Source organism: Megachile rotundata, chromosome 7 (genome assembly GCF_050947335.1).
Source record: "Megachile rotundata isolate GNS110a chromosome 7, iyMegRotu1, whole genome shotgun sequence".
Lineage (NCBI taxonomy): Eukaryota > Metazoa > Arthropoda > Insecta > Hymenoptera > Megachilidae > Megachile > Megachile rotundata.
Genome location: NC_134989.1, coordinates 8,208,374 through 8,225,058, shown reverse-complemented (window position 1 = coordinate 8,225,058; position 16,685 = coordinate 8,208,374). Strand labels below are relative to the sequence as shown.

General features: G+C 31.7%; 1 protein-coding gene across 4 annotated transcripts in view; it reads left to right on the top strand.

The window, feature by feature from the left end:
• LOC100879726 (uncharacterized) overlaps nt 1-7,477 on the top strand; it is a 448,351-nt gene extending 440,874 nt beyond the window's left edge. Inside the window, exons 8-9 of one of the 4 annotated variants that reach the window (XM_012284086.2) lie at nt 2,579-2,822; nt 7,149-7,477. In XM_012284086.2, the coding sequence (XP_012139476.2) occupies nt 2,579-2,822; nt 7,149-7,374 (470 nt within the window). In that variant the 3' untranslated portion in view covers nt 7,375-7,477. Of the gene's footprint in view, nt 1-2,575; nt 2,823-7,148 lie in introns of all 4 variants that reach the window. The other 3 variants (XM_076533367.1, XM_076533368.1, XM_076533369.1) reach the window with 3 other exon arrangements.
• The last annotated feature ends 9,208 nt before the right edge of the window (nt 7,478-16,685 follow it).

Sequence of the window (16,685 nt, the reverse complement as noted above, 5' to 3'; positions counted from 1 at the left end):
TCTCAAAAAATAATTTATTAGACTTTAGTCAAGATCACATCGGTTATTGAAGTGTTTAAAAACCGCAGAATATTCCTCTTCAAATAACTTTAATAAACGATCCGTTCGTTTCGATGTTGAAAAAAGAACCGTGTTTCGAAGAAAATCGAGGCAGGTAAGTGATGTCATTACTAAACATTTTTCGTCAAACTCCAGGAGACTCGATGCTTTGCAAAAGTAACGGCGGTGACATTGAATTAATAAATTGTACATAATTCTCAACCGAAACGATTTGTTGCGTCCTCTTTTTGTTTTCCTACTAATTGGCTGTCAGGTTTGTTAATATCATTGTCCACATCACGTACCATCGAAGGGGGTCCAAGGCTTCAGTCAGTTCATTTTGTCGCGGGTGTGGCTCACCGAATCTTTTTTTTATTTATCGTGACATTTGTACATAATCATCTTCACGCGTCGCATGTGATCTTAAAGAGGGATCGGAACCGCGCGAATTTGCGGCGCAAATCCGCCATTTTATTGCGTTCGTATTTCGCGTTCCCAGCCGAGTGTCTGAAATTTATGGCTCGAACGTTTATCCCGCGAAACCGTCGAAATAACGAAAGAATTGTTGTCCAGTAGATTCGTGGGTTTTGAATTTAAATTCACGAACGTTAAAACGAAGTTTACGCGAGAAAAAGAGAAAAAGGACGGAAGTTATTGCATGTGCTCGAACCATCTCTGATATCTCATTTTGTCACTGATCTCGCCTACCACCATTTGAATGAAGCTACTAATCATTTTTTAACGAGCACACGCGCGAGCAAAAAGCACATCTCAAAACGTACAGCTGAACAAATACAGACGTAGTGGTATCATCAATTAGGAAATTTAAGGATAATCAGTTCGTAAGGCACGCACCAAGAGCATACCTGTTTCGCTGTTATGAGTTGCACCTGTTGATCAAGATTAACACACAAAATTAACCACACTGATTCGCGGGATCGTGTTCAATTATGTTTCAATATTTCGAGCATTATCGTTGTTATTGTCGGTCAATTTACGGTATTTTATTTACGGTAAAATTTCATCGAACTATAGTTACAGTTTGATTGTTCTCAAGTTTTATTTGAACGTAAACAGAAATTATTTTTCGGGATATAGAATTTTTGTTAACGTTATAAATTTGAGAAGCGATATAAAACAGCACTGTCTGGCGAGGAGCTATTTGTATTAAAAATAAATACTAGGGTAATTAGAGCAATATATTACATTGTAATATGAGAAAATGAGAGTAATATTTGAGAGGGTAAACTAGGGTTGTTTGTTCAAAATAATAAAGTACACAATTATAAAAAAGTTTACTTGTTAAGATGTTGTATAATATTGTTAATGTCATATAATATGTTACACTTATTAATGTCATATTATAATATATTACATATATTTTGCATATTATATGTGCTTACCAAGCAATATCTGATACTCAAATGTAGATCGATTAAGAAAAACGATGTTATATGTTAAAAATTAAAGAAGTTTAATACAAGCATACCTGAAGCACAAAATTACTAAATGAAATTTATAAAAATTTCTTTACAATAGTTTTCATTTGTAACATTTACTTTGTTAAATTATTTAATTATAATTAACATTTGATACAACACATAAAAATTATTGGATATACAGGTAAATAGTTAGGAATTAAAATCATCAATTATCAAAGTGTTGTGGTAGGCAATTTTAATATATAAGTTTATAATAACATTTTGGATAAAGGATTATAGCAAAATGGTTAAAAATTAACGTACCATCTTTTACAATGTAACATATTGCTCTGAAAAATGTTCCTGGTGTTATCTTTTTCAAAAAGTATCAAAATATTAATAATTTCGTTACAAAAGATATTTCATGAGTACGTACATGTATTTATAACATATCTTTTCATGAAATCTACAAAACACAAATCATATAACCTACCAAATACAAAAAACGATTTTCAACTTTGATGCCTCTTCTTATCACACAAAAATATTGATCAGTTAATATAATATTTAAAAACAAAATCCGAATATAATTTTCTGATTTTGCACTAAAATTATGCTAAATCAAAGTTAGCTCAACCTGCGGTAATCTTAGTTGAAAGCTCTAGAATTAAAAATTTTATAAATTTGATACGTGCAATTTACAACTCCTCCAATATCGACTTATTCGAATATTATCAAAATCCAATCACATATAGATTTAACTATTAAACCAAGTATATAGACCTGAAAAGAATGCTCTCGATCAGCTACCTCGACAAATTAACCAAATCGCATCTAAATCGCGTGTATACGAGAATAGTGCTATTCTTTCCAGCTCTAGTCAGTATATGAAAAGACCAATAAACGGTATGATTAGGCTCCTCTGCAGACAGTAGCACTTAAAAACAAAATCACCGCTCACGATCCCGCGATGTTCCGCTTTCCCATGAAAGAGTTTGATCTCACACGCAATCGAAATCACCGTGCGGTGGCTAAAAAAAAAAAACTAGCGTGAGATAGAGAGAGGAAAATAGAGAAACCGAAAGAAAACACAGTGCCTTGTTTGAAACCCTCAGTAGCGGAGGCAAAGTCAGAGGAGAAGAACCAGAGGAAACTGGAAGTGGGTGAGCTAGTATGGGGCGCCGCAAGAGGAAGTCCGGCATGGCCGGGCAAGGTCGAGTCTTTAGGCCCACCGGGCACCATGACGGTCTGGGTCCGTTGGTACGGGGGCGGGGGCGGTCGGAGCCAGGTCGAGGTCAAGGCTCTCAAGTCCCTCTCCGAAGGTCTCGAGGCGCACCACCGTGCGCGAAAAAAGTTTAGGAAGTGAGTCGAATCACATACAGGGATATCAAGTATCGGAAACGAGCTACTTGCAACCTCTTTCTGACATGGGTATTGCGGGGACAAACGGTGACGATGTACGGAAAGGTTTAGAGAACTTTTACTGAGACGATGTTTACGTTGGTACAAAGTTACATATGGTACGATATTGTATGGTACAACGTTATATATGGTGCAGTACATATGTGGTAAGATCATATGTGGGTACAACATACGTGTGGTACAACGCATATGTGAATATCACATGCATGTGGGTATAACACGTGTGGTACAACGCATATGTGAGTATCACATGCATGTGGCTATAACACATGTGATGCAATGCATATGTGGTTATAACATATTGTACATGTGGTACAATGCATATGAGAGTATAACATACGTGTGGTACGATGCATATGTGGGTACAACACATGTGGTACAATGCATATGTAGATATAACATACATGTGGTACAATGCATATGTGAATGCAACATACGTGTGGTGGTACAACACATATATAGTACGACGTATATATGATACAATATCATATGTGATAAAACATATATGTGATACAACACATATGTAGTGCTAAACGTTGTACATATAACAATGTGTGGTACAATGTTATATGTGATATAACGTTATATGTGGTACAACATGTGTGTGGTACAGCGAATATGTGATATAACGTTGTAGTTATGGGGTGCAATGTAATATAAGAGATTGATATTTATTGCGAGTTTTAGAGAGTCCTTTTTTAAGTGAATAAGGTTAGCAACTTTAATCAAGGTCAATTTTTTAATCTGCAAATTTCAAGACTCGTAAATTTTTACGTCTGTAAATTTCATGAAGAACATATAAACTTTTATGATTTTTCTATATTTTTTAATGACGTTAGACATTATTAAAATATTAAAAAATACTAGAAAGTATTAAAATGCATGATTTTTACCAAATATTGTTGTCTATTATTTATAATAATTGTATTAGTAGTCGTTTTGCTATAATTTTCTGTTATACTGACTATCATAATCTAGGTTAAAGTTCTACATGAAATATTTAACAAAAATCATAAAACAATAATTCAATGGTTTTCCATGGATCAATTTTTTAGCAACTTGGCTTTGAATATTTGTGTGATATTAATTATTAAGTGTTATTTGTTATATTTATATTATACGCTTCTCTACATTCTGATTTAATGAATCTCGCTATAAATCATCTCTATTCACGTTTGAAAACATTGCTAATGGAGGTACATAACAGATTAAACGTCCAGACGTATTTGCTTTTTTAAAACTTTTAATTTAAAACTTGATGATGCTATCTATATTGTTGCACGTGTAGTTATAATATTTTCATTAAATTTCTACAAATACTTTCTCTAATGTAATTGCTTTCAATGTTTCAAATGTTATATTTATATTTTTTCATTGCAGTATGAATAATTTTCATTAATTTCTTGCTTTACTGAAGTAGGTACTATAGTATTTTATTTAATTTGCATTTATCTGTTTTATTCTCCCATAAATGTGTATATTTAGATGCTGAATATTATTGCATTTTTAACAACAAAATATTTCTGAAAGATTGTGGCATACAAAAGTAAAACTAGTATGTCTATATTTTACAATTTCGTTAACTAACAATATATTTATATTTTGTAATTTTTATTTTAATTTTCATGCTTTATGTCTTTTGATCAAATAGCTCTAAAAATGACATTGTAATTATTTTCTTTAATAATATTTTTAAATTAACCTTCATTTTAATTCATTAGGTAACGGAAAAAAATATATTCACTTAGACTTTTTTATAATTAGTTAATTAGTTACATGCATTAATTTATATTTTCTAATCTTACTTCAGATTGCAATAAATTTTGTATCAAATTTTGAACATTCAATGTTTTAAAATATTATTAATTTTTATTTTAATTTGTAGCATATTAAATGTATTTTATTATTGATTTAAAAATTATATAAATGTCCATATTAGCGGAATTATAAAATTATACATAAGAAACACATCATATTTGCAAAATAAGACTTTACCATATGAGAAAATTAGTTTGTACATTTCAAAAGTACAAACTGTGAGCAAGAAAAAATAAAATATAAAAAGCAAGTACACAAGTTAAAAAAGTTTCTATAACAAATATTTATAAATTTATTAAAAATGAGGAATACATATTTTATGTATAGAATTGAATGAAACTCTATTTCGTATATTATCATCCTTTGTCCAACCGTACCCAAACCGCACAAGAGGTATAAACAATTAAAACCGATAAATGCTTTACAAAGTTGATCCACTCATATTTTATTATTTTCCATCTATTCAGCGTCCAAACAAAAATTGTTTAATGGATCAATTTAGTATAGCATTTATTAGCAAACCAACAGCCAATGATATCGAGTCTCTGTTAAATTTAAGAAACTTTCTGCGTAGCTGCGATTTTTAGTCTCGCGATTTTCAATTTAACAGTAGAAAGCTTTTAACGTACACTTTTTAAAAGACCTTTGCTGGAAAATGCCTTTACTCTGACTCTCTTTGATCGCAGTTGCGCGTTTTAGTCGTTACACTCTGCAAACGTATGTGCAACTTTAATCGCTTAGTATTTCTATTTAAATATAACTTTTGCATTTTTTTTCCTTAATGTTAAACCCTTTGTAGTACGATACACTGTTCATCAATTTTTCCGCGCAGCGAAGTATTAGCGAATTCCTTCTGCTTCCAGGAAAAAGAGACGGGAGAAAGTTCTGAAAAGTTGGTAGTGAAAGATTGAATTATTTGAACAAATTTGAAGTTGAAATTAATATTTGAATAAATTAAAAGTTTAAGTCAATGTTTGAATAAAATGAAAGTTAAAATTAATGTTTGCATAAATTAGGAGTTAAAATCAGTACTTGAATAAATTACAAGTTTAAGTCAATATTTAAATAAAATAGAAGTTGAAATTAATAATATTTAATTTAATATTAAATTAATTAAAAATCATAATTACAAACTTTTTAATAATCCCACTATTCCTATTTTTTAACTAGTATTATTTTCATTTATTAGACTAATAATTACATTAATAAATAAGAAGCATAAATTAATAAAATTGTCATGACAGTTAATATAGTAAAATAAGAAGAATATTAATTTTTATTGTGTTGCCACACGTTTGTAGATTGAATAATTTATTATAATTTCGTTGCTTTTCAAAATTATTGGTATAATTTCATTTTGATAAACAATATGACAAGACAGTAATAAATTACAAGTCCCAAAGCAGAAGAAATGTATAAAAAGGTATTTTAAAATTGAAGTTTGAGGAAATTAATGCAATTAGGTATTTTAATTAATTTTTTGAGGGCATTTTAATTAATTTGATTCAATTTGGTTAATTCAGTGATGGGCAGATCTTATGAAATATTTGGAAATTTAGAAATAAACGTATTAAAAGTTTGAAAATTTAGAAATTTCAAATATTAAAATTTTTAATTTATTAATTAATAAATTAGGAAATTTACAGAATTTGAAAATACTCAAATTAAAAAATTTACAGTATTTAAAGACAGTGAAGTTTGTGAAGTTACAAAATTTCAAAGAAATACAGAAATTTGTAATGTTTCAAAATTTCAAAGAAATACTGAAGTTCGTAAAAATTTAAAATTTATAAAAATACTGAAATATCGTAAAGCTATAAAATTTCAAAGAAATATTGAAATCTGTAAAGTTACAAAATTTCAAAGAAATATTGGAATCTGTAAAGTTACAAAATTTCGAAAAAACACTGCAATTTGTAAAGTTTCAAAATTGAAAGATACTAAAATTAAAAATTTGCAAAATTAAAAAACACCAAAGTTAACAAATCTTGTAATTTTCCAACCTTCAAATTCTCACTCCTAAAATTTTAAACCATAAAAATACCAAATTTCAAACTTCATCATACAATTCTATCATCATAATTAAAAAATTAACTATCGATTCTTTATTTTTTCTCCACCGAGCCCATCACTGACTTAATCCAAGAGTTGCTAATAACCCACTCAGAGGTTAACGCATCAAAATAAAATACCAAATAAAAAGAAACTTGGAAACTCTATTCTTCCTCAATTAAATCAAGTTTTCCCACCGTGCAAAGGGTTTTCCACAATCTTGCAATCGATCAAGAACCGATTGTTCGTAGTCTTAGCCGAACGCCGACAGCAAAGTAGTGGTAGCTGCGTAGCGCATCTTAGATGTATCGCGGCTTCGCTGTTGCTCCTAGAACCCATCCAGTGCCGTTCCCCGACTAATCGAACGAATCTCTCGTTTGCTGTTTCGTTTTCTAGAAGTCGTAAATTGAACATGCAACTGGAGAACGCCATACAGGAGGCGATGTCAGAGCTGGACAAGATGACGGAATCGCGTAAAGAGCAGAAGAGCACCGGCAGGTCTTGCAAGGTGACCGGAAAGGGATCCGAGGCTGGAGTTTCGAAACCGGAAGGGAAGAGGTCGTCGAAGAAATCCGTCGCTTCTATGAATCCTGTGACGACGGAACAAAAGCAATGTCGGTGATCCACGATCCTTGAGCCACCTTAGATACGTTTTTTTGAGATACACGTTGATTGAACACGGTGGTAAATAAAGATGAAAAGAAAATTGTGAATATTACTGAGAATTATATGTTGTTATTAAGATTAACGAATCCTGAATATCCTTGACACTCGACTCGATTCGCACAGTTGACTATTTACAATTTCTAACTTTACATTATTGCGTGTTTCGATGCGTTTTGGAGAGGGATCGAGTTGGGGATTTTTATTGTCCTGTACTAGTCATATGGCTATCCACTGAGGCAGTCAACGTGTTGAAGGTTGTCTTTGAGAAAAGGTTTGTCGAAATCGAGGACGTTTTTCTGTTTGTACCGATCGCAATTCTTGGTAGAAATCAAGGTTTTAGATTGGGTTCGATAATGTTTGATTTAATACTTTGACTGACGTGATTTGGATCGAATGTTGAACTAGTGAAAATCATTGAATTCATTTTTATTAGATTTTTACTGACTGTTTTTGTTATATATTGCTTTGCGAAGGTACTTGGGAATTTGAATAATTTTTTTGTGGTTTTTTATAGGAATTTGGAGAGGAAATTTTGATATAGGTTAGAGTTGTGAATTTGTAATGTGTAATTAAACAGTTAGTAGAAAAATTTTAGAATTGGAAATATAGAACAAGGTGGAGTTTTTGAACATTTGAAAATTAGCAAGTTTTGTAAAGTAGAAATTTGTGAAATTGTAAATTATTAAATTTCTGAACTTTCAAGATTTCAAGTAAATTTCAAGATTTGTACATTTTTAGACTTATAAATTTGCAAATTTTTAAGTTGGCAAATTTCAGGTTTTTGTAAATTTTCAAAACTGTAAATTTCAAAATTTGTAAATTAAGTTACAGATTACAATCCTTGTATATTTTTCAAATGGTAAATTTCAAAATTTGTAAATTATATTTGCAGATTACGGTCTTTGTATATTTTTGAAATTGTAAGTTTAAAAATTTGTAAATTAAATTTGCAGGTTTCAGTCTATGTATATTTCGCAAATTGTAAATTTCAAAATTTGTAAATTATATTTGCAGATTACAGTCTTTGTATATTTTCAAAATTGTAAATTTCAAGATTTGTAAATTTCTTTAATTATGAATTACAAAATCTGTAAATTACAACATTTCTAAATTTTAAGATTTGTAAATTTGCAAATTCAGTATCTCAAGATTTATAAATTCTTAAAATTGTGAATTTCAAAATTTGTAAGTTACTTAATTTCTAATCTTAATGTTTGCAAATTATTTCATTTCTACAGTTGAAGATTTATAAATTCTTCAATTTGTAAAATTAAAAATTTGTTGATTTATAAATTTCAAGATTTATTAATTCTTTAAATGAATTTCAAGATTTGTAAATTACTCCATTTATAAATTTTAAGATTTGTAAATTTTCATATTGAAAATTTGAAGTCTTGCAAATTCTCAAAATTGTAAATTTCTTGATTTGTAAATATCAAGATTTGTAAACTTGTAAGTCTGTAAATTTGTAAATGTATTAATTTGTTAATTTGAACATATGCACATTGGTAATTTAAAAGTTTGTGAAATTGTAAATTCCTAAATTATTTTATTTCTCAGTGTCTACATTTATAAGTTTCAAAATTGCAAATTTGTACATCTGTGAATTTTCAAATTTTTAAATTTCTAAATCTGTAAATGTCTAAATGTCTAAATTTTGTAAATTTCTAAACCTCAAAATTTCAAATTCTGCAATTTCCAAATCAAAATTTCTAACAATCTGCAACTTTACACATTCAAAATCATACAAAAATATGCATTCCTATATTTCTAATTCCTTGAATCTCTTAAATTAAAAAATCTGAAAATTTCATAATTTGAATATGAAACTGACTATGAAACTAACATGGCAGTCAAAGTATAAATCTACAAAAAATCCTCTGCCATCTGGCAAAATGTACAATATCAAACATATGTGCACCAAGTGCAAAATTGAATAACAACTATACCAACAAATGTTTTATATTACTAAGAACTAAGTTTGGAACTCAATGTAAAGCTCTCAAGTTTCTCTAAAGCTTTGCTAGAATTAGACTCACTTCTGTTGCCATACAACATTCACTTCTATATTGCGATATTTTTCGAATCCCTTTATACCAAAATTTCACTTTCATTCTAATCCCAACTTTGACTGCTTGATATTCATAAAAAAATCGCAGTATAAAAGCGAACGTTGTTTCTCAAAAAAAGAAAACGTAAAAATGTAAAATAAACTAATTGTTGTAAAAATTTCTTCTTTCGGAGCAACGACAAATATCGATTTTAATAAGGATGGGGCATTAAATGAAACATATTTGAAAGCTCATTGTGACCCGTTTAATCGAAGTTAAGGAAGAACCAATTTATTAAATAAAACAAGTTGTTGCTCCGACGGAATGAAAAAACTTCGAAAGTAAATGTTAATAATTTCTCTGGATTCTCCATAACGTAGACGTTCGTTTTTTCTTGTACATAAACGGTGAAAGCAGCAATGAAAGCTTTATAACGTAGAACGCTAAAAGATCTTGTCAATTGAAGAGGATTATTAGATGGGGGGAAGAATGTCAATCGATTGTGATTGAAAAGACTAACGTAGATGTAACAAAGGATAGGATGTAATCGAGTTGCTAAAGATTATTCGATCGAGATGTTTCTTCGCGTGGTTTTAGGATAATTCGTTGTTTCTCCGCGATATATAGCAGGGCCGGTGCGAAATGTGTGGACAGTATTCCACGTCTGTGTCCTTGCTGTGTGTGGAATTCCATATTTAGAAATTTGGAAGATGTTTTACCACTTTTTACTCTGAGATTCACGGATTTCCAAATTTCTAAATTTTCAGACTTCCAGATTTCTAATTTTCCACAGTTCCAAATTTCTACATTTCCACATTTCTACATTTCTAGATTTCCAAATTTTCAAGCTTCCATGTACCCAAATTTTCAAGTTTGTATTGTAACTTTTACATTCCCGAATGACCAAACCCCGAGTCTGTAAATTTCGAATTTCTGACGGTTTTTAAATTTTGTTTGAAAATTTCGGAGTTGTAAATGTTCAAATTTGTGGGATGCAAAGTTCAAAATTCTCGAGTTCTCGAATGTCCAGATCAGTAAAGCTCTAAATCCCCAAATCCCTAAACCTTCAAATCTGTATTAATGTAACTTTCCAATTCTCCAACTATCCGATTCGGCATTTCTCTAAATTCGTAATTCCCTAATTGTCCAATACTCCAACTTTCCAATCCTCCTGATTGTCCAATACCCCAACCTTCCAATCTTCCAATCTCTAAATTCCGTAGCCTCCAAATTCTTAAATTATCAAATTTGGAAATTTCCCATATCTACATCTGCTGGTTGACAAATCCTCAAATTTTGAAATTTCCAAATCTACAATTGTCTAAATTGCAACGATAATAAATTTCTAAACTAAACAGTCTTGTATCTCCAAAGCTTAATATGTCTACATTTCAAATTCTCCAAATATCTAAATTCGCAATTCTCCAAATTCGTAATTCTTGAAATCTCTAAGTCTCGAAGTCTATTAATCTCCAAATTCATAATTCTCCAAATCTCCAAATCTCCAAATCCTCAAATCTCCAAATCTCCAAATCCCCAAATCTCCAAATCTCTAAATCTCTAAATCTCTAAATCTCCAAATCTCCAAATCTCTATATCTCCAAATCTCCAAATCACCAAATCTCAAAATCTCCAAATTCACAATTCTCCAAGTCTCCAAACCTTCTAATTTCCAAATCTCTAAATCTTCATATCTCCAAATCCCCTAATCTCCAAATTCCTAAACTTCGCACTCGAGAAAAATTTTCTCCGCCGTCCCTGACAGTAAAAAAGTTTCCTAATACGCATCGCTGTTTCATTCCTGATAAAATTGTATACATGATTTATCACTTAACCCTTAAAAAACAACAAATTATTGTGGAGTATCGTGTATATCACAAGCTAATCGATATATTCTATCTTTGGCAGAAATTCTACCTTTAGAGTAGGTTAAATTCTTGGTTTGTTAAAATACCTTGTAAATTTATTTGGACACGTTTCTGTCTTCAAGTTGTTGGATTCGTATCTTGAAAATTAGCAAGAATTTATGATAGTGAAAGTTGTAGAAACGCAGAAACTGAATTTGAGAAAATTACATACTGTTGCATTAATATTTGGACATTTTGTTATTTCTGAAATTTTGCAGCTTTGTATAAGGGAGAATTATTATTTATTATAAAAATTGTTATGTTTATAAGTTTCCAAATTTTTGTATTTAAAAATTTTTGAATTCTCAAATTCCCAAATTCCCAAATTCTTAAGTTCTCAAATTTCCAAACTTTCCAATTCAAAATTTCCAAATTCTCAAATTTCCAAATCCTCAAATTCCCAAATTATCAAATTCCCAAATTCTCAAATTTCCAAATTATCAAATTCTCAAATTTCCAAATTTCCAAATTTCCAAATTTCCAAATTCCCAAATCTCCAAATGTCCAAATTGTTAACTTCATAAATTCCAAATATTCAATTTCCAAAAGCATCAAATCCCAAATTTCTAAATTTCTCAAAATTCCACATTTTAACTTTAGTACCTTGGACAATTATTAAATTTATAAATTTATGAATTTTCGAATGTAATAATTTCTAACATCCCAAATCTAAAACTCTGTTACTTACAAAGAGTATCAACCAAGATCATTGAAACCTTCCCATATATCGCCATTTTTCTCAAACACCAGACTCCTATTTCCTCGCAATCCACACCTTCCTTGCAACTCATAATTTATGCTTTCATAAAACACGCCAAACAAAATTAAAATAACTCCTTTCTACAAAGCAGCAAATTCAGTTATACTCACATGTCCAAATATTAACACAAGCAATTTATTTATGGCCGCTTTATCGTCACTCGAAATTTCACTCCCAAATTACCTACATCTTTACATTACTTACGTTTCAAATTGTGTGGGAATGTGACACCAGCGACTGATTCAAGAAACTTTTATTCAAATAACAAACCATGTTTCCGTACAATGAACGCATCGATTGTAAAAAAAAAAGCGCAGACTATGAGGTTTCTCTTAGTTGACCAAATTTTGTGATAGTTTTGTCGGATTTGGAAGGAATATACTGTGAAATGCGAGACATTGTTGCGTCGAATGTTACATTAACATTCGGAGGTGTAGGATGGATGAGAAGAGGAATAAGACTTACATAGTTTGCGTGTAATCTAATGACGTATTAGAATTTTGCAAGCATTGGCGTAACTAGGTGAGAATATAAAGCCGGTTCCCTTTAAAATGGAAATATGCGTGGTGGAGATTGACGTGTGGAGATCTGACGCGTGGTTATCTGACGTGTAGTAATGCGGCGCGTGCTTATCTGACGTGTAGTAATGCGACGCGTGGTTATTCGACGTGTAGTAATGCGATGCGTGGTTATGTGACGTGTAGGAATGCAACGCGTTGTTATTCGACGCGTAGTAATGCAATGCGTGGTTAACTGACGTGTAGTAATGCCACGCGTGATTATCTGACGTGTAGAAATGCAACACTTGGTTATTAGACGTGTAATAATACGACGCGTTGTTATCTAATGTGTAGTAACGCCACGCGTAGTTATCTGACGTGTAGAAATGTAACGCGTAGATATCTAACGTGCAATAATCGAAACACGTCGTGATCTAACATGTGGTAATCTCATGCGTCGCAATCTATCCCGTGGTAATCTCACACGTTGTAATGTAACGCGTAGATATCTAACGCGCAATAATCTAACACGTGGTGTTCTCACGCGTCGTGATCTAACATGTGGTAATCTCACGCGTCGTAGTTTAACCAGTAGTAATCTCACACGTTGTAATGTAACGCGTGGTAATGTAACGCGTAGATATCTAACGCGCAATAATCTAACACGTGGTGATCTCACGCGTCGTGATCTAACATGTGGTAATCTCACGCGTCGTAGTTTAACCCGTAGTAATCTCACACGTTGTAATGTAACGCGTGGTAATGTAACGCGTAGATATCTAACGCGCAATAATCTAACACGTGGTGATCTCACGCGTCGTGATCTAACGTGTGGTAATCTCACGCGTTGTAATGTAACGCATGGTGGTCTAACGTGTACTTATTCAACGTGTGGTAATGTAACGCGTAGATATCTAACGCGCAGTAATTTAACATGTGGTAATCCAACGCGTTGCAATCTAACGCATTGTAATTTGCCAACGTTACAACTTACGGTATCTTACTGCAGGTTTATCTAACGCGTACACATGAAACACGGCGATATAACATGCAAATATAAAACAGACCCCACCAAAATCCTATTTACGCCAATGTCTGATTGTCCCATTTTAGAACTAAAACCTAATTTCATCATTCATATTTCTTTTGAACACACTAAGCAAGAGCAAGTACATGTACATAACTTTTAAATATTTTTGTGAGAAAATCGACAGAGAAGCACCGTTTCCAATCGATCGTTTTTTAGATGTAAATGTACGAGGAATTCTTTTATCTCTGATATTTAACTCCTTCGATGTATACGTCGTCAAAATGGCGGACAGACAGAGATTTTCAAGGACATCGATAGAAAAATTTAATAAATTACGTTTTAGCACTATCAAATGAACGAAGGAGTTAAATAATTTTATGTTGAGATGATTTTTAATCCTTGTAGTCGATCGTTTTGATCCGCGCGATTATTTTGTAACAAAATATATCTCTAAGCGGTAAAATAGTGTCTCGACTACGGTATTCTGTCAAGGAAGAGCAAAATTTACCGATGTCAACCCACTAGTTGGCTTAGAGGCTGAGAAGAGGCTCCAGTTGGTCAGAATAGAAAAATGCCCACACGCATTTTCGGCGATATATTGAGCGGTCACAATTAGGCCAAAAATAATGACAGTCAAACGTCTCTCAAATGAGATAATGCTACTTCAACAGTTATTGTCATTATTATTCTCATCTACCGAAATGTAACAGAAATCTTCACTGGAGAGCTTCTCTTACTTTAAATCACACGCCAACTCATGGGTTGACATCTGTACATAGGTAACCGATTAATTGAACGTTTTAATTGAACGCACGACGAATCTTCGCTTTTAACGAGACGTTTTTCGATGTGTTTTGATGCGACTTTTGTTCGATAAAAAGATAGAAAAGATGGAAAATAAGAATGAAAGAGTGTGGAACGGAGAGATCGATGGATCCTCGCGTAAAACACTCGACTTTCGCGTTCTTCCCGAACGCGTTTTGTTTTTAGCGTATTTCGAGAGGTACGATAGCGTGTAATTCACCCTTATTTTTGTATCGACGCAACATTTGAAACTACACCGCGTAAATCATCGCACAATTTAGCTCCGAGACGCGAGAAATGTTCCTTTGCAAGCATGTACGCATAAATATGTACAAAAGCATACAGAGCAAATCTTTAAAAATTAGTAGGATACGCGTAACGAATATCAAATCGATATTTTTCTTTTGTCCGATCGGCTGATCGGGAACCTATTGTCCAGGACAGAACACTTTCCCGGATAATCATTCAATTCATTGCTTACTAATCGGGGTTATTTGTATGATTCTTTTAACCCTTTGGCTTTTTCATATTTGAAAATTTTTATATTTGCAAACTTATAAATCTTCAAATTTTCAAATCTTCAAGTTTCCTCAAACTTCCTTAAATTTATAAATTCTCAAATTTTCAAACTTCCTAATATTCCAAATTTCCAACTTTCTAATTTCCCAATTTTTCAATTCCCCAACTTCCTAATTTCCCAACTTCTCAATTCCCCAACTTCCTAATTTCCCAACTTCTCAATTCCCCAACTTCCTAATTTCCTAGCTTCTTAATTTCCCACCTTCTTAATTTCCCAACTTTCTAATTTCCCAACTTCTTAATTTCCCAATTTCTCAATTCCTCAACTTCCTAATTTCCCAACTTCTCAATTCCCCAACTTTCTAATTTCCTAGCTTCTTAATTTCCACCTTCTTAATTTCCCAACTTCTCCATTCCCCAATTTCCTAATTTCCTAGCTTTTTAATTTCCCAACTTCTCAATTCCCTAACTTCCTAATTTCCCACCTTCTTAATTTCCCAACCTTCTAATTTCCTAACTTCTTCATTTCCCAAATTCCTAATTTACCAATTTCGTAATTTGCCAACTTCTTCATTTCCCAACTTTCTAATTTCCCAGCTTAATTATTTCTCAACTTCCTAATTTCCCAACTTCCGAAATTGTCCCATTTTTAAATTCTCCAAATTTCCTAGACCTTCTTCTAAATCTCTAAAACTCTAAATTTAGAAATCCACAAATTCCTCAAATTCCCCAAATTCTCCCAATTTTTCCCAATTCCCCAATTTCCCAAAATCAGATTTTTCTCACAAATATAAAAAATTTCTAATATTCAGAATTATTTAACAAGTTTTAATCAATCAATATAACCTTGCAGCCAAAGAGTTAAATGTCAAAAGTTGAATATCGTCTACAATTTACAATACTAATTTATCATTGCCTATATCCTAAAATTCACAGAGCTTTTATTAAAGCTTTTCATTGCAAAATATAGTTTTAAAATGTAATTTTCAATGTTATATCTCAGCAGAAGTTTAGTAAGCAGTGTTTTGAAAGCGAACACATAGCAGACAGACAATAAACAATGATGCAAGTATCAAAAGACAAAGAGGTTCGCGAATTTTGTTTGTCAGTTTCAAAAATGATCAAACAGATTCAGATACTGCCGATTATTCGTTGCTAATAAATACTATAAATAATGTACGAATGGACGATGAACTTTTTGTAAAAAGGGAAAGAAACAGACAAAATTTATATGTATTTTGCAGATTGCCTTTTGTAACTGTTCGAAATATTTTATCACGAAAAGAGCCTGAAACGTGTCTGAATATAATATTCTCATGTAAAATATTCAAAGCTATAGAGGACCAAAATCGTCATTCAGTGACAAATGTTTCTTTCATGTTAAAAAAGAGAGTAATGATACATTCATTGTCTTTGTGAATTATTATTTGGAATTATATTTTAGAGGAAATAGTGAGAATTCGATGTGACAGATTGAATATGATTATTTATTAAAAGTATCGGATTATTTAAAATCTTGTGATGAATTTATCGTATATTGTTACAAAATTTGTGGTGCAAATGGGAAGATACTTTGTGCAAGACTTGAGTTAATACAATTAAAAGTGATTCGATAGAATCCGATAATGCACTTCAGTTTCATCCTGCATAGTTCCACGATTATATTACTGCACTGAAATTCTAAATGCAAGGACCA